The sequence below is a fragment of the Rhinoderma darwinii genome, chromosome 10, assembly GCF_050947455.1.
Source record: "Rhinoderma darwinii isolate aRhiDar2 chromosome 10, aRhiDar2.hap1, whole genome shotgun sequence".
Classification (NCBI taxonomy): domain Eukaryota; kingdom Metazoa; phylum Chordata; class Amphibia; order Anura; family Rhinodermatidae; genus Rhinoderma; species Rhinoderma darwinii.
Window position 1 is genome coordinate 26,806,875 of NC_134696.1, and position 23,828 is coordinate 26,830,702.

Genomic DNA, 23,828 nt, shown 5'->3' on the forward strand with positions numbered 1-23,828 from the left:
TGTTAAATAATGTGTCATTTGTAAACCGTTATGGGGAGATCACTGATGGATAAAAGAGGTTTCTTGAGGTGCGTATCCTATGCTTGGGCCCTGATGCAAAAGTCATTCCTGGGGCCTTTCCTAACCGTTAAAGGGGTATTCCCAGAATCCACATTTATCACCTATCCACAGGAAAGGTGATAAATGACTGACTGCTTGGACCCCCACGATCACTAGGAAGGTTGTTCAGAGCCCCCTGATCCTTCTCACTGCACCCCCTACAGGGAAGAAGAGCTTGAATGGAGCTGCGGTCGATCATGCGCGCAGCCACTCTATTCGATGTCTATGGGACTGGCGGAAACAGCCTTGCATTGCACAATAGTGCATGCTCTTCTGCCACTCCATTCAAAGTTCAATTCACTGTGGTCGTACGGTGAGATGGAACGGGAGGATCAGGACCCCTGCATGAGTGATCAGTGGGTCCCCCAGCAATTAGGCACCTATCTAGGTGTTAAATGTTTATTCTGGGAATACCCTTTAAAGCAGTCCTATTATGGCCCTTTACACTGGCCAATTATTAGGCAAACAAGCATTGATAAACAGGGCAGCGATCAGCAGATGAATGAGCAAACGCTCAATCATCTTCTGATTGTATCGTTTTAAAAAGTAAAATATTATTGTTGTCGGCAGCGCATCTCCCGGTGTAAACAGGAAGACGCGCTGCCGACATGATAAATGTGTGGGGACGAGCGATCGGAGTAACGAGCACCGATCAACAAGCTGTCTCATTGATCGGTGCTTGTTGCACCGGCCAAAATTAAAGCTCTGTTCTGCCTCTGTTGCAGATTTGACGGGAAGAATAGAGCTGCATGCACCACTGAGAACCCTATTATAAGTCACTGGGGTCTGTAGGGCACTGGTGGTATGACTCGTATGACCGATTCGGCACTGCATCGTGTTCTAAATTATAAACAGAAACAAGGACGCAAGTCTGAACAGAGCCTTATAATTTTTGTTTTGTTTGCCGTAATATATCTTCTTACAGGGACGCGGCACATTCCTGCAGCCTGTAGAGCCCTTACCCTGAGTTTTACTTTTGAATAATTAAATTAACAATTTAATTCGTTCATTTCATTCCAATGAAAAAAAAAAGACAACTTATTTGTTCTTGTTCAACCCGCTGTTAACTTTTTTTTTAATATGAAAAATATGAAAGTTAGTAAAAATACAAAAAAAATGTTACAAACTTGATGCTGTGCTACCGGAAGCTGCAGGGAATTTTTGTTTGCCTGCAGCACCTCTGCTCTAAGTTTATAACAATTCTGCCTTCATGAAGAGCAGCTCGACTGATGAAAATCTATTAAAAAAGGGGTTGTGCAGGATTAAAAAACACATGGCTGCTTTCTTCCAAACACAGGGCCACACATGTCCTTCAATAGAGCTGAGCTACAATACCCTACACAACCCATGGACAGGTTTGGTTCCTGTTTAAGGCCTCATGCACATGGCCGTAGCTGTGTGCACAGTCCGTGATTACGGCACCGACGGGCTGTGGAGTGTCATCCATGGGTCGTCCACAATTCATTGATTTCAATGAGCCCGGACTGGAATCTGGACCGTATAATGACATGTCCTATTTTTTTTTTGCGGAAACCACAATCGTGTGCATTGTCCCATAGGTTAACATGTGTTTTATACTATCCGCAATTGCGGATAGTATACGGCCGCAAATGCACGGTCGTGTGCCTGAGACCTAATGCACGGATAGCCTCGGAGTGTCCTCTGCGGGCCGTCCGCAATTCAAGGACCGTGCACAAATTGATTTCAATGAGCCTGTACCGCAAATGAGGCCCGTATAATGACTTGTCCTATCTTTTTGTGGTCCGGGCTCCCGGCCAATGCACGGACCGTGGAAACTACGGTCGTGTGCATGGGCCCATAGAAATGAATGAGTCCGCAATTCATCCGGATTTTTGAGGATAAATTGCGGATGCAAAAACACGGTCGTGTGCATGAGGCCTTAGTCCGGGTCCCTCAAAACTGAACTTGTCCTCTGTTATACAGGGTTGAAAAAAAGGATCTGCTTTTTTCCAGAAACTGCACCACTCTCTTCCATGGGTTTTTTCTGATATAACCGCTCCGTTCCATTCACTTGAATGGGGCTGAGCTGCAATACCAGATGCAACCAATGTACAAGAGTGGCGCTCTATTTTGAAAAAAAGAGGACCCTTTTTTCTAATCCTGGACAAGTCCTTTATACAGTAAAGGAATAGCACAAAGCAGAGGAAAATAACTTTCTGACTGTAGTAGCTCTCCATAAATATCCTATATGACCATACATAATATCAGAGATGTAAGATTGCTCCTCCTTAATACTAAAATAGAGCAGCTCGCCAAAGGTTTATGATGATGGCCATAGACTCATTTGGGGGATTTTTTCAGGATAAAACTTTGATAATCTAATCTCTAAATTTCGGTCATGGTAGAAAATGTCCAGTTCATAGAACAACATTTTTTTGTGTTTTGGCACTAGATACGCACATGACGCTTGACATGTCAGTTCGTGACATTTGCACTAGAACCAGTGCAAAAGCAACTTATACTTTATTTCTCTGTAGATATGACAATAAAAAATGTTTTGTTTCTTGCATCTTGTATGGTGCATCTGACCTTCTAGCACAATGTCTGTTAAAAGGGTAACTAAACGTTAAAAAAAACTTTTGACATGTAAGAAGTTTTGATCGGTGGGGGTTCGATCACCGAGACCCACAGCGATGACTAAAACGAAGCGGCAGAAGCGATCGGGTGTGCTTTGTGCCGCTTCGTTTCTGATCGGCTTTCCTCGGAGCGGTCTACTGGCTCAATAAAAAGTCTGAGTCTGTACACTGCTCGCTCGGCTTTCCGGCACAGCGCTCACCCAAGCTCTTCTGCCGCTTTGTTTTAGTGATCGGTGGGGGTTGCAGTGCTTTGACTTCCACTGATCAAAACTACTGACATGTTACAAGTTTAGTTACCCTATTAGGAGTTAACAGTGGGGGGACCTCTATTACCAGTTTGCCCCATAGATTATAGTTGATGGCTTGGGGGTCCCAACAGTGGGACACTTTGTAATCCGCTTATTATCAAGGGACCTTTTAAACAAGAAGGGACTGTCCAAATTGGAGAACCCCTTTAAAGTGAATCTGTCTACAGACAGAAGCATTATAAACATGGACTCCAGTAGTTTAAATATGGACACCTTTTATACGTCCAAACAGGATAAAACCAGTGGGCGCTAACTGTGCCCACTACACAGCCCTCAAGCTTAAAAGTGAAGGGCTAAAAACTGCTTACTCTTATTCATTAAATTGGATTTTGAGGGAATTCCTGCTAATCTCCCTACCTGTCAAGCAAAGCCGAGATGGTTGGTAATTGGCCAAGAACTAGGAGACTTGCAGGGATTCCCTCACACTACACCACCTACCCAACTAAGTAGGCAAAATTAGTGTGCCCCAATCTGTGACTTGGGGTAAGGGATGTATTGTAGGTGGAACTTTTTGGTTTAGTCCTTTGTGGACTACTCTACTCTCGTGACAGGTGCCCTTTCATCTTGGTGCATTTCTTTTTGCTCAGGAGAGTTTTTTTCCCTCTTGTAACAGATCTCCTCATTTGCTGATATTTACATTTATATAAAAACATATAACATTAAACTTAATCTTGGACCACGAATATTAGGCCCATGTTCAAACCAGATGTCCATTGTATTATACAGCGGATAACCAGCCCTCTTGTGTTCACTCTCTTTCTTGCAGGTTACATATTAGGAACAATCTGAAGTGGTTATAAGAGAAATACACAGATTCACTGATGTCAGCAGATATCTTGTTGACCACAAGGATGTTAAAAAAATATTATCCCAAGATGATCTCCTCTTCTTCTAGTGGCCAAAATGCCCAAACTCTTCTTCCCGTTGACTGTACTTTTTTCCTTCTACAAAAATGTCCAATTAGATAAGGTTTCTCATCCTGTAGAGCTTGTGGCTTTCGTGCGCCTCCATTCATGATGACCATTATGGCATCTTCTTAACCTCCTTTTATCGAGTCAATATTCCTGAATAGTTGTTTGCCGATGTTCCTTAAGAGAAAAAGTACGTTGTCAATAGCTGAAATTAATTTACATATGAATTGGGTCCACTGTTCTCTTTAAGATGCGCTCAGGAAAAGTCTGCTACTATCCAGACAACCTGAGCTCTCCCCTAAGTGATCGTGCCGATCGCTCCATAAAAGATCTGCCTGATCATAGAGAGAACTGTGCTGCAGTTCAATCACAGCCGCATAGTCCTCTCTATACTTGACCTGTTCTGATCTGAACGATTATCTTCCTGTTACAGAGACAATGCTAAAGCCTGAAGAAGTAAGTAAACCACTAGACACCGGGTATGAAGTACTGACCTAGTCTCTAGACCACCAGGCATGCTGACATCAATCCCGTCACTGCCCTAGACCACCAGGGATTCAGACATAAACTTCTCATCTGCCCTAGACCACCAGGAATATTACCATAAACTCCTTGACTACCCTAGACCACCAGAGATGTGGGAATTGACCCCTTCAATGCCCTAGACCCCTAGGAATGTTGTCATAGACATTGTATAAAACCATTTACCTGGACGCCTTGTGGTGCTGTGTATCTGACTGCTGTATGGCCAATTATTTCGGCTTTCTACGGCAATAATTATTTGATGCGGTTTTGGATCGCCCGGCTCGGAGGGAATAGCATCCAGGCCCCTTACTGTTCCTCACACTAGCTACAATTGCTTAGTGGGAAAATTGCTTGGACAGATGTTTTTGGAATATATCGTTTTCTCTCTGATCCCTTTAAGGTCTCATATACATGGTAGATCCGGTACGCAGTCCCTGCACCTCCATGCTACAGAGCCGTAGTTACTCCATGTGCTGTTATATGGCGCCTCCATATTGCAGATGTTTTACTTCTAGGTGAGAATACAGATCCCGATGATACATGGCACATTTTTTTTTTGTCTGATTCATATGGGATCTAGCAGAGAAATAACTCTGTATGCCCCTACTAATTTCAAGTGGCATTTGCGACTGGTGGGGGTGGAATTTAAACCCCTGGGTTTAGGGCATAGAATTGCTACATTTTCAGTTTATTGCCAACCCAATTGACCATGTATTTTACCATTCATGTAACCTAGACATGGTAGATGGCATCAGGTGAGATGATCTGCAGAAGTCAAATCCTCTTCATATTGATACGCTCTTGAATTCTATTTAGCTAAATGCCGAGATACAGTTTCATGCCATGAACCTTCAGCATTTGTCAAGGATACTGCTCGATCCCTAATCATATTGAATGCTGAGTGGAATTGCTTATTGCATTCATTCTGTATTTCTTTGTCAAGGACAGTTCATAATTTTATACAAAGAGCTCTGTGAAAATCTCTCACCCCTGCTTAACTCACTCAATATTATTAATGTTGGCTGAAGACATTTCCTTCCAATGTAAATTATTTCTATTTTTGGCAGTTTGTTGCTTGGGTAGATTCCTTATACTATAGTGAACACAAACAGTTAAAAGAAAAGACCTAAAGAGGTTTGCAGACCTTTCAAGACGTTCTATATACTTTGTGCTTTATATTACGTTCAAATAGTTTTAGCCCTAATGCACACGACTGTGTGCGCCGCCCGAGTCTTCTCCGTGATCAGTGGAAAGATAAGACATGTTCTATCTTTCCACGAATCGGAGAGTCACCCACTAAAGCGAATGGGTTCGTGAAACTATCGGTTGCCAATCGGATGCTGTGAAAAAAGGGTCCGAGTAGCACTCCGTCACGTCCAACTGGGCTTAGGGTACTTAACACAGTAGATTCAGGTTGTGAAGCCAATGGCAACCATATTCTGTGCCGAAAACATGATCTGAGCGTCACTTTCCATTCCCGGCTTCTCTTGTGTATTATTCAGCAGAGGGTGACAAAGAGGAGAAAGAAAGTATGGCATCTATGGTCCAGCCTGATGCATGATGGGAGTGAACTTCTCAAAAAGGTTTCTAGTTATCTTTTTGGAAATATCTTGAAGGGAAGGTGTCACGAAATATATATATTTTTTTTATATATAATATTGCTTTTAGTATGATATTAAAGAGGCTCTGTCACCACATTATAAGTGCCCTATCTCCTACATAAGGAGATGGGCGCTGTAATGTAGGTGACAGTAATGCTTTTTATTTAAAAAAACGATATTTTTTCACAAAGTTAGGAGCAATTTAAGTTTATGCTAATGAGCTTTCTTAATGCCCAAGTGGGCGTACTTTTACTTTCGACCAAGTGGGCGTTGTACAGAGGAGTGCATGACGCTGACCAATCAGCATCATGCACTCCTCTCCATTAATTTACACTGCACTAGCGATATAGATATATCACTATGTGCAGCCTCATACACAAGCCCTAACATTACTAGTGTCCTGATAATGAATACACATGACCATCCAGCCTGGACGTCATGTGTACTCAGAATCCTGACACTTCTGACTCTTTTTTTGTGAGATTCCGGCAAGTGAAACGAAATCTCGTTTACCTCGTAATCTCGCGAGATTTCGTATCCGTTGCTGGAATCTCACAAAAAAGAGAGTCAGAAGTGTCAGGATTCTGAGTACACATGACGTCCAGGCTGAATGGTCATGTGTATTCATTATCAGGACACTGTAGTAATGTTAGGGTTCGTGTATGTGGCTGCACATAGTGATATATCTATATCGCTAGTGCAGTGTAAATGAATGGAGAGGAGTGCATGATGCCGATTGGTCAGCGTCATGCACTCCTCTGTACAACGCCCACTTGGTCGAAAGTAAAAATACGCCCACTTGGGCATTAAGAAAGCTCATTAGCATAAACCAAAATCGCTCCTAACGTTCTGAAAATAGATAGTTTTTTTAAATAAAAAGCATTACTGTCACCTACATTACAGCGCCCATCTCCTTATATAGGAGACAGGGCACTTATAATGTGGTGACAGAGCCTCTTTAAAATAAATGTTATTTATTTGTGTTTTTGTGTTGTCATTTTTACTTTTTTCTTTCTTTTACTTCTCTATGGGGGCTGCCATTTTTTTTTCATCTCTGTATGTGTCTATTAATGACACATACAGAGATAGAATATGGCACATACATCCCCATGCGCCGCTCCCACACAGACCAAAAAGAAGTTCTTTGGTAGAGCGACATCCGGCGCCATTTTCATGTGGACCGGAAGCCGCGGCCGGACAGTAAGATGACGACTTCCGGTCGCGTCTTCCGGCCATATGTTCAAGGCAGCGCAGACCCAAGGACTAGGAGCGGAGGCGGCGGCAGGAGCAGGTAAGTTATGTTTGTGTATGTGATGTGTGTGTATGTTAGTGTTATACTGTCTGATTACCACTGTATCTAATCCTCCTACACTGTGCAATCGCTCAGAAAATGGCGGCACACAGTGTAGGAGGTTTGAAGATTCAACCCCCTCCTTTCTCTTGGCACTAGCCAGGATAAGGGAGGGGGGATTGTGTGAGCACACTAGAGCGAGTGTGTCTACTCCAAATTTGCAGCATAAAGCAATGAGGTTGCTTTACCACACTGCCAATGCTGCAATTTTGGGAATTGCTCCCTCTAGTGACCAGCACATGGAAATGTTATAAATTAGAATATCATTTATAATATTTCCTGACTTGTGAAAAAATGTAAAAAATTAAAACAATGTGTAATCATTTATATACTAACTGTTTAACTGAACAAAAAATTAAATAAAAACATTTCTAGCGACACATTCCCTTTAAAGGGGTTTAGAATGCAGCCGTTGTTCCCAGGCACCCCAAGCAAACAGCTGATGGATGGCCATTCACGGTGGAGTCTCCCACAGCGGGGTCTCTATTACAGTGTGGCTCTATGTTCCAGGTCATAGAGGGAAATTCTGAGTGGGGTATGACGTACATCTTTGCAACCAACTGTATTTATTGATGTAATGTATCTAAAATAGTCTTGTTTAAAAATATCTTACCATTTTGTGTATACAGCTACTATGCAGACCTATGTTACATAGTTACATAGTTACATAGTTAGTACGGCTGAAAAAAGACACATGTCCATCATCCATGTGTCTGGCAAACATCTATTCTCTACTTTTTGACTACCTCCAAAGTGTCAGTTGCCAAAGAAGTAAGGGATAGGTGGAAGGGAGTAAAGGCCCTTTTACACGGGCCAACTATCAGGCAAACGCTCGTTCACAGAATGCTCGATCCCGATAATCGCCCTGTGTAAACAGGGCAGTGATCAGCAGATAAACGGGCAAACGCTCGATCATCTGCTGATCGTATTGTTTTAAAAATGAAAAATATTATTATTGTTGTCGGCAGCACATCTTGGTGTGTAAGCAGGGAGACGCGCTGCCGACAGGATAATAATGTATGGGGACGAGCGATCTGAGTAACTAGCGCTCGTCCCCATCCATAGCTCCGTGCGACAGGAGCAAACGAGCGCCGATCAACGATGTCTCATTGATCGGCGCTCGTTTACACCATGGAGATGCATAGGAGCTGTAGACACAAAATGGTGAATTCTAAGGGATTGTCTGGGATTAGAATAAAGGGTTCACTGTTTTTTTTTTAAAAAAAACAAAAAAAAAACCTCTTTTCATGTCCATGGGCCGTGTCTTGTCTTTCAAATTATCCCCATTCAAGCGAGCTGCAATACCAAACACAGTCAATGGACATAAGTGGCGCTGTTTCTGAAGACATTTTTTTAAAGTTCTGGACAACCCCTTTAAATTGAGGAGCTTTGTTAGGACTATCCATCAGTTTTGCCACATACCTGGTTGCATCTGAATCTTTCGGCACAAGTTTTTCCCCTCTCCATTCTTATAAATAGGCATGACACAGATCTTGTTAATGGTTCCTTCTGCCAAGTCTGTTAAATATGTACTGTGAGCCTGTGGAGCCACGCTAATGACCGAGGAGCGGCCTGCTTGCCTTCGGCATCGCACTCGATAACCCTGAACTTCACCATCTGCGGATCCCCATGTGGCCTTCACACTGTTGGTGCCCAGGTCTTTGAAATGCAGATACTTTACCTTTGTATCATCTAACAAAAGAAACAAATGTTTACAACTATGTTCACTTCTATTCTCGTGTCAGAAGTATTATAAATGCTGAAAACTGATGCATAGATTAAGGGCTATGTACACCTTTGCAACCAATGCATCTAAAATAGAAAATTAGCTAATTGCGCATAGTCTTGGTATATGCTACCGTTTAGTGTATACAGCTCCTTTGCAGAACTAAGTAACTTTCTGGTTACAGACTACAAACAGGTTATGTGGAATCCAAATGGTGTATAGACGCTGCACAATAAGGGTATGTGCACACAACCTATTTTCAGACGTAATTCGGGCGTTTTACGCCTCGATTTACGCCTGAAAAGACGGCTCCATTACACCTGCAAACATCTGCCCATTGCTTGCAATGGGTTTTACGGTGTTCTGTGCAGACGAGGTGTAAAAAGACGCCCGCGTCAAAGAAGTGCATGTCACTTCTTTGGACGTTTTTGGAGCCGTTTTTCATTGACTCCATTGAAAAACAGCTCCAATTCTGTCCGTAATGGACGCCGCGAAATACGCGAGTACTTGCAAAAACGTCTGAAATTCAGGAGCTGTTTTTGCCTGAAAACAGCTCCATAATTTCAGACATGATTTGTTAAAACGTGTGAACATACCCTCATAGGAAACCAAAAAATGTGTGTAGTCTGATCCTGCATATGTTAGTCCTTTCATCTTCCCCTTCTATTGTCTAAGGGTATGTTCACACGGCTTATTTTCGGGCCGAAAAACTGCCGAAAAATTGGAAGCAGAACGCCTCCAAACATCTGCCCATTGATTTCAATGGGAAAAACGGCGTTCTGTTCCGACAGGGCGTTTTTTTACGCAGCTGTTTTGAAAAGCGGCCACTTAAAAAAGCGACTGCGAAAAAGAAGTGCATGTTTCATAGAAAAACAGCTCCAAAAACGGCCATAAAAAACGCAGTGAAAAACGCGAGTTGCTAAAAAAAACTGCTGAAAATCAGGAGCTGTTTTCCCTTCAAATCAGCTCCGTATTTTCAGACGTTTTTTGCGAAGCGCGTGAACATACCCTGAAGACAGGCTTAGGGTATGTTTACACGCTTAATAAAAAACATCTGAAAATACGGTGCTGATTTTCAGCCGTTTTTTAGAAACTGTTTTTTTCGCAGCGTTTTTTACGGCCGTTTTTGGAGCTGTTTGTCAGCGTTATATCTCCTTTCTTTTTCGGGCGTTTACGGCCCGAAAAACGTCCGAAAATAGGCCGTGTGAACATACCCTTATTGTTACACATAAATGCATGTCTTTAGAATGTTATTAACTTACTATATTGTTGATCGGCGCTGGTTTTTTACCAATTTATCTTCATGTGTTAAAGAACGTCTATAAAGATTAGAAAAACATTTTTCTAAACTTTCCAGGTACTGAATTGCACCCATTACCTTAATTATTTTGGCCAGCTGCCTCTGAAGCTGCTCCAGCACTTTTATGTCTTTCTCATACACAGGTTGCCAAAACTGTATACAATATTCCATCTAAGCCCCTTTGTACGATCTAATGATTTTACCTGCCTTGGCAGCAGCTGCCTGGCACTGGTTGCTAAAGTTAATTTTGCCATCTAATTATATCCCCAAGTCCTTTTCTATTACCCTATAGATATAGAGCATATTATCAACTGCAAATATAGAAATCTTATTTTGTAATACAGTTTCCATGTAAATATATTTTAAAAAAAATAGATCCTCATATAAGTAACAGTATCAAGTATTTTTGAAAAGTCTAGATATACAAGATCCGACGTCCCCATCCTGTTAAAATCACGATGCTAGATGCAATCACTTACTGTCTTGGGTGCAGGCTATAGCAGATAATGTTTTTTCACCCCCATTTTTAAATATGGCAGACACTGTGACCAGGTACGTTGTATTGGATTTCAAGTTTTCCAGAACAGTGCTATTCACCCTGCTGTCCACCTGCAAGGTTTTTACGATATTGCTGGGGATTGGTCCATATTGAATTTCATATCCAGCAACACTGTCAAGACTGGGACCCCAACTGACCCGGAAATTGTGTTCACTGGGGTCAGAAATCAGGATGTGGTCTGGAGAAAGTTGTTCTGAAAAAAAATTAATATATATATATTATTCTTATACACCTAATCTGAAGTTAAAGATACAACGCCAGAGATTGGAGATCCACCGATGTCCCGAACTTCCTGCTGCTCCTTTTGCTAAGCAATAGCACAAATATATTAAGGTAGTATGCTCAAATAATTAAAGCGGCTGTCCAGGATTAGAGAAACAGTGCCACACTTCTTCATGGGCTGTGTCTGGTATTGCAGCTTTACCTCATCTAAGTGAATGGGGCTGAGATACAATACCGGACACACACCACTGAACGGACTGAACTGCAATATTAAACACATCCCATGTACAGGAGTGGCGCTGTTTCTAAAATAAGCAGATCCTTTGTCTAATCCTGGACAACCCTTTTAAAACCACAGTGTCTACAAAGAACAGTTCCATTCAGACCTGCAATTTAGTGCTATATGATCTATAGTAGGTGCATATCCTGCAATATTATAGTGACCTGTCTTGCAGTTTCTTCACTGCAGTTAAAGAGGATATTTTTGGGACCTATAAGTGCCCCCTCTATATTATCCCCATAGGAATAAATGGGCGGAGGGGTACAGCTGCTAAAATGGGCAGAAGGGACTTGAAGCAGTTTGGTGCTGTGCCCTATTGATTAATGGCACTAGATCATAAAATCAACATTTTTAGGACATTTTGCTATATTGATACATGGATGTATGGAACACTATTTTGTTTTTTGTGTTTTGATCCTCAGGCTCACAATTCTGCGCGGATTTATTTTCAAATTTATCCTTATTGCGGTGAAAGCTCAGTTTTTCTGATACAGAGATCAAAATCCCCTGCATATCCAGAGAGATAAACAATAAAATGCTGTCTTCCTGCAGCCACCACTAGAGGGAGCTTACTGTATACATTTATACATAGAACTCAATAATAAATCAATATTCACATCATATAATAAATTAATATTCACATCTTAATAATGTGGCCCACCTACAACCCCAGTGCCCAGATAAAATGCGAGTAGTATGAGACTTAAAGGGGTTGTCCACTACCGGACAACGGATGACCTATCCACCGGATTGGTCATCAGTATATCATCGGTTAAGGGTCTGACAACCGGACCCCGCACCGATCAGCTGCTTCAGCTGCCTTTGGATACCGGATGTCATTGCACACTATGCAGTGTACGGCGCCTGAAGCAGTTGGCTTCGTACATTGCATAGCGGCCGTGCTGCCGCTATTCACTTAAATAGGAGCAGAGTTGCAGTACTGTAGCTCGGCCACTATTCTGTGACCGGAGCCATCTGCTTTGGGCATGGATGTCTGGTGCCCGGACGCAGCCGTAGGAGCCGATTGGTGTGTGCACCAGGTGTTGGACCCCCACCGGTCATATACTAATGACCTATCTGGGGGTCATCAGTTGTCCGGTAGTGGACAACTCCTTTAATACTAAGCCATGAGATAGGTAGGAAATTATTTATTAGACAGGGATCAGTCTCTTCTCTATCTCCAACTATAACCACCTGGCTCCATAGTAAAACCATTGCTTGGCCCTCATGCGGTATCCTCCTATATCAGATGAAAGGAGGGAAGAAAATCTGATTGACGATTCTATGTTTATGTGACTATTTACATTTTCTTTGCCCTAGTGTTCCCAGGTCCTCTTCAAGTTATTGTGATGGCACTTACCCTCAAGGGTTGAGACTTGAATGCTCTGTGGTGGGACATATTGGACATTTGATTCAGAAAACACTGTGGCCCGGAATTGAGTATTTGGGCTTAAATTACTAAGAATCATATTCGTCTGGTCAAGGGATAGAGTTTTCCAAAGTTTCCTCCTTGGGTCTGATACTAATACAAGCTCCAATATGTAGGACCCTCTGTCTCCTGGCATCCTTGACCAGGCCACCTGGAAACTTGATGTTGTAATATCCCGAACATAGACAGCTCTCTTTTGATTGAGTTCTGTGAAGGTAAGCAGGAATGGTTATTCATCCTTTATATTGTATGTTTGTATTGGAAGTTTGCATAATGTTGGAAAACCACATATTTCAGTTAAAAAGGACCTGTTACCAGGTTATTCCCTATGCAATAAACATTAAGTATAAAAGTTCCCTTACCAAGGGTCATGGAAAGTGCATGAAGGTTAACCCCAACACTAAGACCTTCTGCTTTGGGTGCACTATCTCCATAGACTTCTGAGGTCAGCGTCTGTATCTGTGTCTCTCTCTCCCTGCTCTCTACTCATCCTCCCCTCTGACTTCTATTGGCAGCAGCATCTGTGTCTCCTTCTCTCCCTCTCCCTCTCTCTCCCTCCTCCTGCTCCCCCACAGACTTCTATGAGCAGTGTGTCTGTGTGTCTCTCTCTGCTCTCTACTCCCCCTCCCCTCCCTATAGACTTCTATCGGCGCTATATGTATCTGCGTCTTTCTCTGCTCTCTCATCCTGCTCCCCCTTTCCTCTCCATAGACTTTTATGGGCGGCATCTGTGTTTGTATCTGTGTCTCTATCTCCCTGCTCTCTACTCCTGCTCTTCCTCCCCTCTCCTCAGACTTCTATGGGCAGCAGCATCTGTCTCTCTCTCTCTCTGCTCTCTTCCCTAAAGACTTCTGAAGAGGCACACCCCCCACTTCATGGAGTCTGTCTCCTCTGCTCTGTAATTAGGGGTGGATTTTGCTTGATAACAGAGGATAGACAGCAGATTACTATAAAGGAAACACCTAGTGGCAGTAACTTCACATAGAATTTGCATGGATAAAACAACTACATTTTAACAGTAAGTAAATTACATAGTTGATATATATCAGGTATACTACTATATAAACATAAATTATTTAATAGTTAGTGTCCATTTAAGCATAGAAGTTTATTTGGTGTAGACATGGTGAGGTACCAAGTCAAATATCCAATTCAATCAGTAGCCAACGTTAAGGCCGTTCAATATATGAAAGGTTATACAGAAACTAGTGATCATGATTTCATTGTAATTCTGTATACCTGGGAGGGTGGAAACCCTGATATTCAAATTCTGGTCAAACTGCCCCTTGGAGTCAGGGATAAAGGTGACCATATATACGGTATCTGGGGTTAGGTTCTTAAATATAACACTGGTCTGATCCCCATAGAAATTGTGCTGTATGGTCTTGCTTAAATCCGTTAATGGTGCATATTCCAAAACATATTGCCCTGTGTCTCCAGGCAACTCAGACCAGGACAACTGGAAACTTGTAGATGTTCTGTCCTGAACTCGCAGGTTTCTTGCTTTAATGGGATCTGCAAACAGACACAAAGACTATTATAAATCATAAAACTAACTTATATTAATATACAGACTATCCCAAGAAATTAAATACTAGACTCAGGCTTCACCACCAATAAACTTACCTATAAGAGTAGAAACTTGAATTGTTCCATTCCGGACCCCGGACTCATGGATAAGGGAGACTTGGTAGGTGGTATTGGGGGTTAAGTTCTTAAACATCATGCTACTCTCATCCCCCGACAAAGTTTTCCGTAATTTTCCACTTAGATCCAAAATAGGGGAATATTCCACTACATAACTGCCCGAGTCTCCAGGAACTCTGGACCAGGTTAGCAAAAAACTTGTCGCTGTTATATTAATAACCTGCAACTTCCTTTGGTGAACTGGTTCTAAAACAAGATGGAGTCGTTATTATCTATACACAACACTCACTAATATTCGACATATAAGATGGGAAACACAACAAAGTCATTTTAGCTGCCATAAAAATATGAAACCATATCACAGTTCATTTGGGCATGAAGCAAACGGCTCTTACATGTACCATTCCTATTTGGGGGCGGTCCTGGGCAAAATTGAGGCAGGGCTTAAAATGACCCGCGATTAGAGATTCACATGTTGGGAGGCACCTTTTTCAGCTGCACTTATTTTACATGTCAGATTGCCTAGCACCCACTTTGTCCGAGTCACCAAAAATTGGAATTCCATGTATAGAAGGGGGTCACATGAAGTATCTGTTGTACAAGAGACTGGACCTCTTTCCTGCACAGGCTTGTTTTAGATCCCGCCCATATAGGCAAAAGGAAGAAAAAGAAGCCTAATGGGCATTGATTGCAGGTTATTGTGATCCTGCCATTAGAGGTTCCTTGTAGAACACGTCTTCGGGAGATACATTGCACTGTATCTACTCAAATGGGTGCAAAAATAAAAATGTTTTTTCTTCATTTAAGAAACATTACACCTACCTGAATGAGTGGAGACCATGATGACTTCAGGAAGAGCATAATTTGCACTGTTTTCCGGTATCAATGTGATCTGATAAGTAGTAACTGATTTTAGGCCACTTACAACCACACTGGTCTTATCTCCATACACAAATCTTTGTTTTGGCATCCCTGGATCAGAAACGGGAACATATTCCAAAACATAGCGCCCTTCATCTCCAGGCAGCCTTGACCAGGTTAAGAGAAAACCTGTACTTGTGATGTCCTGTGCCTGCAAATTTCTTTCCTTTGTGTGTTCTTTAGGGATACATCAAAATCATTATATATTAATCACAAGGCGCAAAATATGAAAAACTCATTAAACGTAATAAGTCAAAATAGCATTATAAGCTTAAAATAATACAAAATGAAATATTTTCTTGTTCATGCAAGGCTTAGCCCACTGGAATGGGAGTACAATGAAAATTGGTCCTCTCCTCCTCCTGGTGCACTACATCAGACCCATTATCCCAATACAACCGAGCGTGCACTTGTCCATCTTCCAATCCCCGAAAGGAGAGGACGTTAGAAGCCTCCAGACAATTGCTCACTCCCTTGACTGTTAAATCAGATTGCACCATTGAGCTTTATCCTATTTAGGCATATGGACCCTGTCTTTTAACCATTGTGGACGGCCGCTATATAGAGCGTCTAGGGACTGTAGGGAATGTGCTTAGATAGCATCGGGTTCCTCCAGCAATAACAGATCATGTGGGATCTCAGCAGTGGGACATGACCTCATTGACGGGTGCCCATCAATTAACAAGGGGTTTCCCAAACTAGGCGACCTCTTTTATATTGGAGGACTTGTGGAGAACATAGTAGTGAGGAAGAAGGATAGGGACAACCCGAGTGGGGCTTCTTCTTCTCTACAAGCCACAAAGCAGGTGCAGGAGCTTCCTTTATGGCATTTATGACCTTGTACACAAGTCTCGTCTGCTTACACTAATACGCTCTAACAAAGATGAAGCAGATTTTCTGTCGGGCTTATTCTTAGCAATGAGGGATGGTCAAAATGATACCAAGTATATGGATGAGAAGCAGATAACGTCATTTTTGACCAAGACAGAACCATGGTGTCTTACCTGGGAGGGTAGTGAGTTGTATAGTCTGCACCTGGATATACTGCATGCTGGATTCTGGAATAAAGGTGATCTGATAGGTTGTATTTGGGCTTAGATCTCCAATTACGGCACGACTCTCATCATACAATGACATTTTTGATGTTACATGTGGTTGAGACACTGATGCATAATTCACTGTATAATGTCCTGTATCGCCTTCTAACCTGGACCAGGTTAAATGAAGACTCCTTGAGGTGATATTGTGGACTTGCAGATTTCTTGCTTGGATCATGTCTGTAACAGAAAAGGAAAATAGTTGGTGAGGAAGGGAAATGTTTATAGGTAAGTTTATAGGTAAGTTTGATTCTTGACGTATCTCAGGATCCCCTCTTACTGGCGCTGGGTTATGTTCCACTGAGAGTTCTTGATGGCAAGTACAGTGTGGTCTGCATTGCTATTCTTGTCATAAAAAAGGAAACCCAACAGACCCCATTCAGAAGAATTCGTTGGGTTCCATTTGGAAAAATAGATCCGTCATAACTGTTACGGCTCCAAAAGCCATGACGGTAAGTGGACAAAGCCTAAGGCTAAAGATGTGAACAACCCCTTATCTAGCATAAGAGCTGCTCTCCACTGTAGCTAACAGCACGGAACCCTCCCCCCCCCCCCGTTACCCTGAAAAACACTAATAGGGCACTATCTGAGCCAGTCCTGTCCGCTCACCTGCCATCTCAGTAGGACATTATTTGTTATTTGGTGCTGTGTGCTACTGTGACAGACTCTTACTCATGACTATAGTAAATAGTCATCCTACCTGGTAAAGTGGAGACCGAGAGAATCTGTGATTGTGAAGCCTCCAGTTTGGATTCTGGAATAAATGTGACCTGGTAGGTGGTGTCTGGTGTTAACCCACTGACCACCACACTGGTCTGGTCTCCATAGAACGTCTTCCTGATCTTTCTCCTTGGATAAGATAGTAAAGCATAATCCAGAAAGTAACGTCCGGTATCACCTATTAGCCTGGACCAGCTGCCATTAAAACTGGTGGATGTAATATCCAGGATCTGTAGATTTCTTGCTTGGATATAATCTGCAGGACACATTAAATGCGGAAAGATAGAAGATTATGACAGTTCTGATTGGCTAAGAGGGGTTTAATGAAAGAGCAGGCTGACCATTTTGCTCATTGACATATATAACATACTTTATTGTGCCCCCCCCCTCATAGTTGTCATTATGGGGAACACAGTAGTTCAGGGGTGCAACTGCACAGTCTAAAGTAGCATTAGCAGGGTATGCCCTAATTTAAAAGGAGTCACTTTTGGTGGCAATGCACTATTACAATTAGTGATGTCACGATACCAGAATTTGGACTTCGATACCAATACTTCGTGTAGCATTGCGATTTCGATACCAATTCAATACTTTGCCAACAGTAATAATAAAAAAAAAAAGTTCTTCCATTTTCTGATGTGAAGCACGTGGTGTGAGGATGAATTTAACCTCCACGTGCCTCACATTAATAGTAGTTAACCCATCATGTTTCTCAGTCATAATGGGTTAATGTGTGAGGTACATGATGTGGTTAATTACTATTAATGTGAGGCACATGGAGGTTAAATTCATCACACCTTGTGCCCCACAATAAGGTCCCATGCACACGAACGTGCTTTTGCGGCCGCAATTCCCCCGAAACTCCACAGGAGAATTGCGGCCCCATTCATTCCTATGGGGCCATGCACACGACCGTAGTTTTTATGAGCCCGCGCCGCAGAAAGAACGGGCATGTCTTATTACGGCCATCTTCTGCGGTCCGGCGCTCATTAAAAATAATGGGCGCGGCCATGTGCATGGCGCGCGATTTGCGGGCGGCTCGCGGCTGACAGTCCGCTGCACATGGCTACGGTTGTGTGCATGAGGCCTAATAAGTGATAGAAAGCAGTTTTTATTTTATTTTTTTACAGCGTACACATCATAAATGAAAAATTTTGTGCAGGTTATTACGGCCGGGCCAATACCGATTATGTGTATATTTCATGTATTGAGACTTATTTTAATGTTTATTGTAAAAAAGTTGTATGTGTATTTTTTTAAAATTTAACATTACTTTGTTTTTACTTTATTTTTTAAACTTTAATGTACTGGCATATATCTATATACTGATAGTACACAGGCATATATCTATATTACAGTACATTAGCCTGTGTACGGATAGTACACAGGCATTTGTTAGGACATACCCAAGTATGCCCTAACAGGAAATATGGTAGGACAGCCCTGGGGTCCTTCAATAGACCCTGGGCTGTCTGCCCATATATGGTGTGGCCCTCAATCGCGTCACAGGAATTCGCTGTGATGCGATCCAGGGGCATCCCCCCTTCTCATTTTCCTCTGAATGCTGCAGTCAGCTTTGATCGCAGCATTCACGGGAATAATGGCGGAGATGAGAGGTTTCTCTGATCTCTGCCGTTATAGAGCGGGGCTGCGGCTGTGTAATACAGTCATTGTCCCGCTCCTGACAGGAAGTGCGTGCGCGGTCAGCATGAGGCGATGCGGCCGGCGCTGCACTAATGAGCGGCGGTTTAGGCACTGAGGACAGAACATGGGGGTGTTTTGCAGTGCGCCCGCCATGTTCTGTCTTCAGTGTCGCCGCTCATTAGTGCAGCGCCGGCCGAATCGCATCATCCTGACGGTGCACACTTGTCAGGACTCAGGAGCGGGGCAGTGACTGTATTACACAGCCGCAGCCGCGCTCCCATACATTCATGTATTACTATACTGAATTGTGCGGCCGCACAGCTAAGTATCGAAATACAGGAAATAGCGGTATCGAACCGTTTGGGGATGCAGAGTATCGAAACAGTATCGAAGTTTCGATGCATTGTGCATCCCTAATTACAATGGAGCACAGGTGAACAGTAATAAGAACAGAGATGTACACAGAATACCTGGGAGTGTGGACACTTGGATTGTTGCATGTTGAACATTTGGGTCATTGGCGTCTGGTATGAGTGTGACCTGGTAGGTGGTGTTTGGGGTTAAATTACTAAGGACCACACTAGTCTCCTTCACCGACAAAGTCTTCTGTAGCTTTCTTCTTGGATCAGACAGTGGTGAATACTCCAAAACATACTCCCCTGTATCTCCAGATAACCTTGACCAAGTCAACCAGAAACTTGTCGCTGTTATATCCAGGGCCTCCAGATTCCTTTCTTCCCTCACTTCTGAAATTGAAAAATATTCTAGTAATGGATCTAATAAATCCAATGTTTCTCACTAATTTATTTTAAAGACAATGGACACCTTTGAAATAGAGTTTTGTTTTTTTGAATAAAAATGTCTACCAGTGTGATTGGTGCAATTTTCTAATTCGCTTTTATTAAAAATAATTTTTACCTTTTGAGATACAGCTGCTTTGTATCCTGTATACAGAACAGTTGTATCTAGTGCTGAGACCTGAATCCGTCAGATCTGCGGGACTGACCGTTTCAGTGACAGCGGGTTCTGCATGTCTGAAGTTATGAACTTAGATGTGATCGATAACTGCTCAATCCTGCATGTCAGTGACACGTAGGACCCGCTGTCAGTGCTGCTGACCTAACGAATACAGGTTTCAGCTCTAGATACAGCTGCTCTGTATACAGGATACAAAGCAGCTGTACCTCAAAAACGAAAAATAATTTTTAATAAAATGTATTTAGAAAGTTGCACCATACACATTTTAATTAAAAATAATTTTTACTTTCTTTGATAAAACTGCTCTGTCTTCTCTATACAGAACAGCTATATGTAGCACTGAATCCTGTATCCGTCAGGTCAGAGGCACTGACAGCTTCAGTGACAGCAGATCCTGCGTGACACGCAGGATCCACCTGTAAACTATCACATCTAAGTTCATAACTTAGTCCTGCTGTGACTGAACCTGTCAGGGTTGCAGAACTGACGGATTCACTGAATAGCGCTAGATACAGCTGCTTTGTATAGAGAATACAGAGCAGCTCTATCTAAAAAAGTAAAAATAATTTTTAATAAAAAGTATTTACAAAGTTACACAGAACACACTGATATTTTTCTTACAATTTTTTTATACCTTTCAAAGGTTTACATAGCGTTTAATCATAGACCTTTTAAATATATCTAACTAAGATAAAGAATAAATAGGTTACAGTGGTTGTATGAACAAGACACCCTCTGTCCTTATGTCCTATTACGGCATATGGACGTCATTTAGAGGGGTGTTCCCTGCTCATGAATCCCCTTTATTAACCAAAGCAGATAACCGCTAAGAAAGTCTCCTGCTCTGGCAGACCGTGCCCGGCCATTTATTACCTCCCCCCCCCCCATTCATTTGAGCACTTTTAAATTATAGCAACATTAATTCTACCTTGGAGTGTGGAGACTTGTATGGTTTGAGGCTGGAAATACTCAATATTCGACTCAGGGTACAGTGCGACCTTATAAGTGGTATTTGCAGTTAACCCTGTAACTTCTAAACCTGTTTGATCCCCACGTAGAGTGTGCTGTAACTTCTTTGTTGAATCAGCTACTGGTGCGTATTCCAAAATATAATGTCCTATTTCTTTGGACAATAACCTTGGCCAGGTCAACTGGAAGCTTGTCGTTGTTATATTCAGTGCTTGAAGTCTCTTTGCCTGAATTAGTTCTGTAGATGTAGAGAAAAAAAAATATGAGATACATATAAAATAATTCAATTATTGTAACACGAAATATATATATTGAATTGTATACAAGTATAGTACAAATATTATATGGCTGCAGTACTTTAAAATGGACACAAGATGGCAGCATTGACTGTAGTAAAAATTCAATATTCAAAATCAACCCCCCTTCTGCAGAGATCGCTTCTTAAAAATAAAACAATTTGTTTGATTTCTCCAAGATCTCGCAAGGTACTCATAATATAATATACACCAGAAGAATAAACCAAAATTAATGGGATATTGCATTTTTCTCTTTTAGAATATTAGCTGCCTGGAGCTTTTATATTTTAAAAAGTTTTGTGCTGTTCCCCGCTTATTCTGACGTTGCATATTATATTAACTATTATATTCTTATAGAAAAACTGGATTAAAGTAATAAGACTTAAAGTTTTTTATTTTTTATTTCCTTATTCTAGCAATAAAATTCATTATTACGAACGTGCACCAATCTTTCTCCTGGCAGAGTGGGCGCCAGATTCAGGAAACTGGCAAAACTTTGACCTCCATTCACTTTGTTTTATGTTTTGGGTGAAAATCCTCTTTATTATGCCTGGTTTACACGAGCGTGTGCGTTTTGCGTACGCAAAAAACGTGGCATTTTGCGTGCGCAAAAGGCACTTAACAGCTGCGTGTGTCATCAGTGTATGATGCGCGGCTGCGCGATTTTCGCGCAGCCGCCATTATTATGACACTCCGTTTGGATGTTTGTAAACAGAAAAGCACGTGGTGCTTTTCTGTTTTTATTCAGAGTTTGACAGCTGTTGAGCGAATCACGCAGTTCGCACGGAAGTGCTTCCGTGTGACCTGCGTGATTTTCACGCGCCCATTGACTTCAATGGGTGCGTGATGCGCGAACAGCGCACAAATATAGGACATTTCGTGAGTTTTTTTCAGCGGACTCATGCTGCGCAAAACTCACGGACGGTCTGCACGGCCCCATAGACTAATATAGGTGCGTACGTATATCACGCTCGTGTAAACGAGGCCTTATTCAGATCCTGATTGTTGCAGATTTTTATATTCTACTTTGTTTGCCAGGAAAATAATTGAATGGAAATTGAAGTGACAAGTGACAACTACTTTACAAGCAAGAAATGTGCCCACAGTGATTGTCGCTTCCCTTCCCCCACTCCACTTTTAGGGTATGTTCACATGCAGAAGTAAAAACGGCTGATAACTACGGAGCTCTTTTCAGAGAAAACAGCCTCTGATTTTCAGCCGTTTTTTTGGGCGTTTTTTCTATTGACACAATGAAAAACAGTTCCAAAAACGGCTCAAGAAGTGACATGTTCCTTTTTACGCTGCGTTTTTTTTACACTGCGTTTTTTAAAACGCTAGTATATAAAAACGCCGCAGTCTGAACATAACTGGTTTTCCCATTTCAATGGGCAGATGTTTGTAGGCGTTTAGCTACCGTTTTTTTAGGCATATTTCGAGTCGTTTACACCGCGAAATACGTCTGAAAACTCTGCGTATCTCCCTTGAGGTATGTTCACACCCAGAGTTTTTAGGTGTATTTTGGGGCGTAAACGCCCGAAATACGTCTGAAAAAACGTAGCTGAATGCCGTGTTAGGGTATGCTGACACGCTTAACCAAAAACATCTGAAAATACGGAGCGGTTTTCAAGGGAAAACAGGTCTTGATTTAAAAAATTTTTTTTAGCAACTTGCGTAATTTGTGCCTGTTTTTGGAGCTGTTTTTCTATAGAGTCAATGAAAAACGGCTCCAAAAACGTCCCAAGAAGTGTCCTGCACTTCTTTTTCGCGGGCATCTTTTTACGTGCCATTTTTTAAAACATCGGAACAGAACGCAGTATTTCCCATTGAAATCAATGGGCAGATGTTTGTAGGCATTCTGCTTCTGATTCTTCAGCCGTTTTTTGGGACGTTTAAAGCCAGAAAAACAGGTGAAAATAGCCCGTGTGAACATACCGTAAGGCTATGTCCACACGCTGAACAAAAAACGGCTGTAAATATGGAGCTGCTATTACGGGAAAACAGCTCCTGATTTTCAGCTGTTTTTTTTAATCAACAAGCGTTTTTTACGGCCGTTTCTGGAGCTGTTTTTCTATTGAGTAAATGAAAGTAGCTCAAGAAGTGACATTCATTTCTTTTTACGAGGCATTTTTTTACGCGGCCACGTAAAAAAAACTCCCTGTAAAAACATCCGTAAAAAACGCTTGTTGATTAAAAAACGGCTGAAAATCAGGTGCTGTTTTCCCTTGAAAACACCTCTGTATTTACAGCCGTTTTTTGTTACGCGTGTGAACATACCCTAAAGGTCATACAACAGTTGGTCAGCAGAGGGTGACAATGAGCTCAGAAGAAAGCTTCTCTCAGCATAGCAAGAATATGAAATCTTTGCTCCATATAGGATTTAAGTAATTAAGCAAAACGACAAAACCCCTTAGGGTATGTTCGCACTCTTAACAAAAAACGGCTGAAAATACAGAGGTGTTTTCAAGGGAAAACAGCCTCTGATTTTCAGCCGTTTTTTAAGCATCAAGTGTTTTTTGCTGCATTTTTTACGGCCATTTTTGGAGCTGTTTTTCTATTGAGTCAATGAAAAACGACTCCAAAAACGGCTCAAGAAGTGACATGCACTTATTTTTACGAGGCGTTTTTTAAAAAACGGCCGTGTAAAAAAC

General features: G+C 41.9%; 1 protein-coding gene across 2 annotated transcripts in view; it reads right to left on the reverse strand.

Annotated features, from left to right (window-relative positions):
* Positions 1–1,025: 1,025 nt before the first annotated feature.
* Positions 1,026–23,828, reverse strand: part of VWA1 (von Willebrand factor A domain containing 1) — a 73,538-nt gene continuing 50,735 nt past the window's right edge. For both annotated transcript variants that reach the window (XM_075839612.1, XM_075839611.1), the window contains 11 exons: positions 20,844–21,122; positions 19,408–19,683; positions 17,274–17,549; positions 16,481–16,753; positions 15,378–15,653; positions 14,535–14,801; positions 14,148–14,423; positions 12,840–13,115; positions 10,898–11,170; positions 8,815–9,084; positions 1,026–4,092 (listed from right to left, as the gene is read on the reverse strand). In XM_075839612.1, coding sequence (XP_075695727.1) covers positions 4,052–4,092; positions 8,815–9,084; positions 10,898–11,170; positions 12,840–13,115; positions 14,148–14,423; positions 14,535–14,801; positions 15,378–15,653; positions 16,481–16,753; positions 17,274–17,549; positions 19,408–19,683; positions 20,844–21,122 — 2,783 coding nt within the window. In that variant the 3' untranslated portion in view covers positions 1,026–4,051. The remainder of the gene's footprint in view (positions 4,093–8,814; positions 9,085–10,897; positions 11,171–12,839; positions 13,116–14,147; positions 14,424–14,534; positions 14,802–15,377; positions 15,654–16,480; positions 16,754–17,273; positions 17,550–19,407; positions 19,684–20,843; positions 21,123–23,828) is intronic.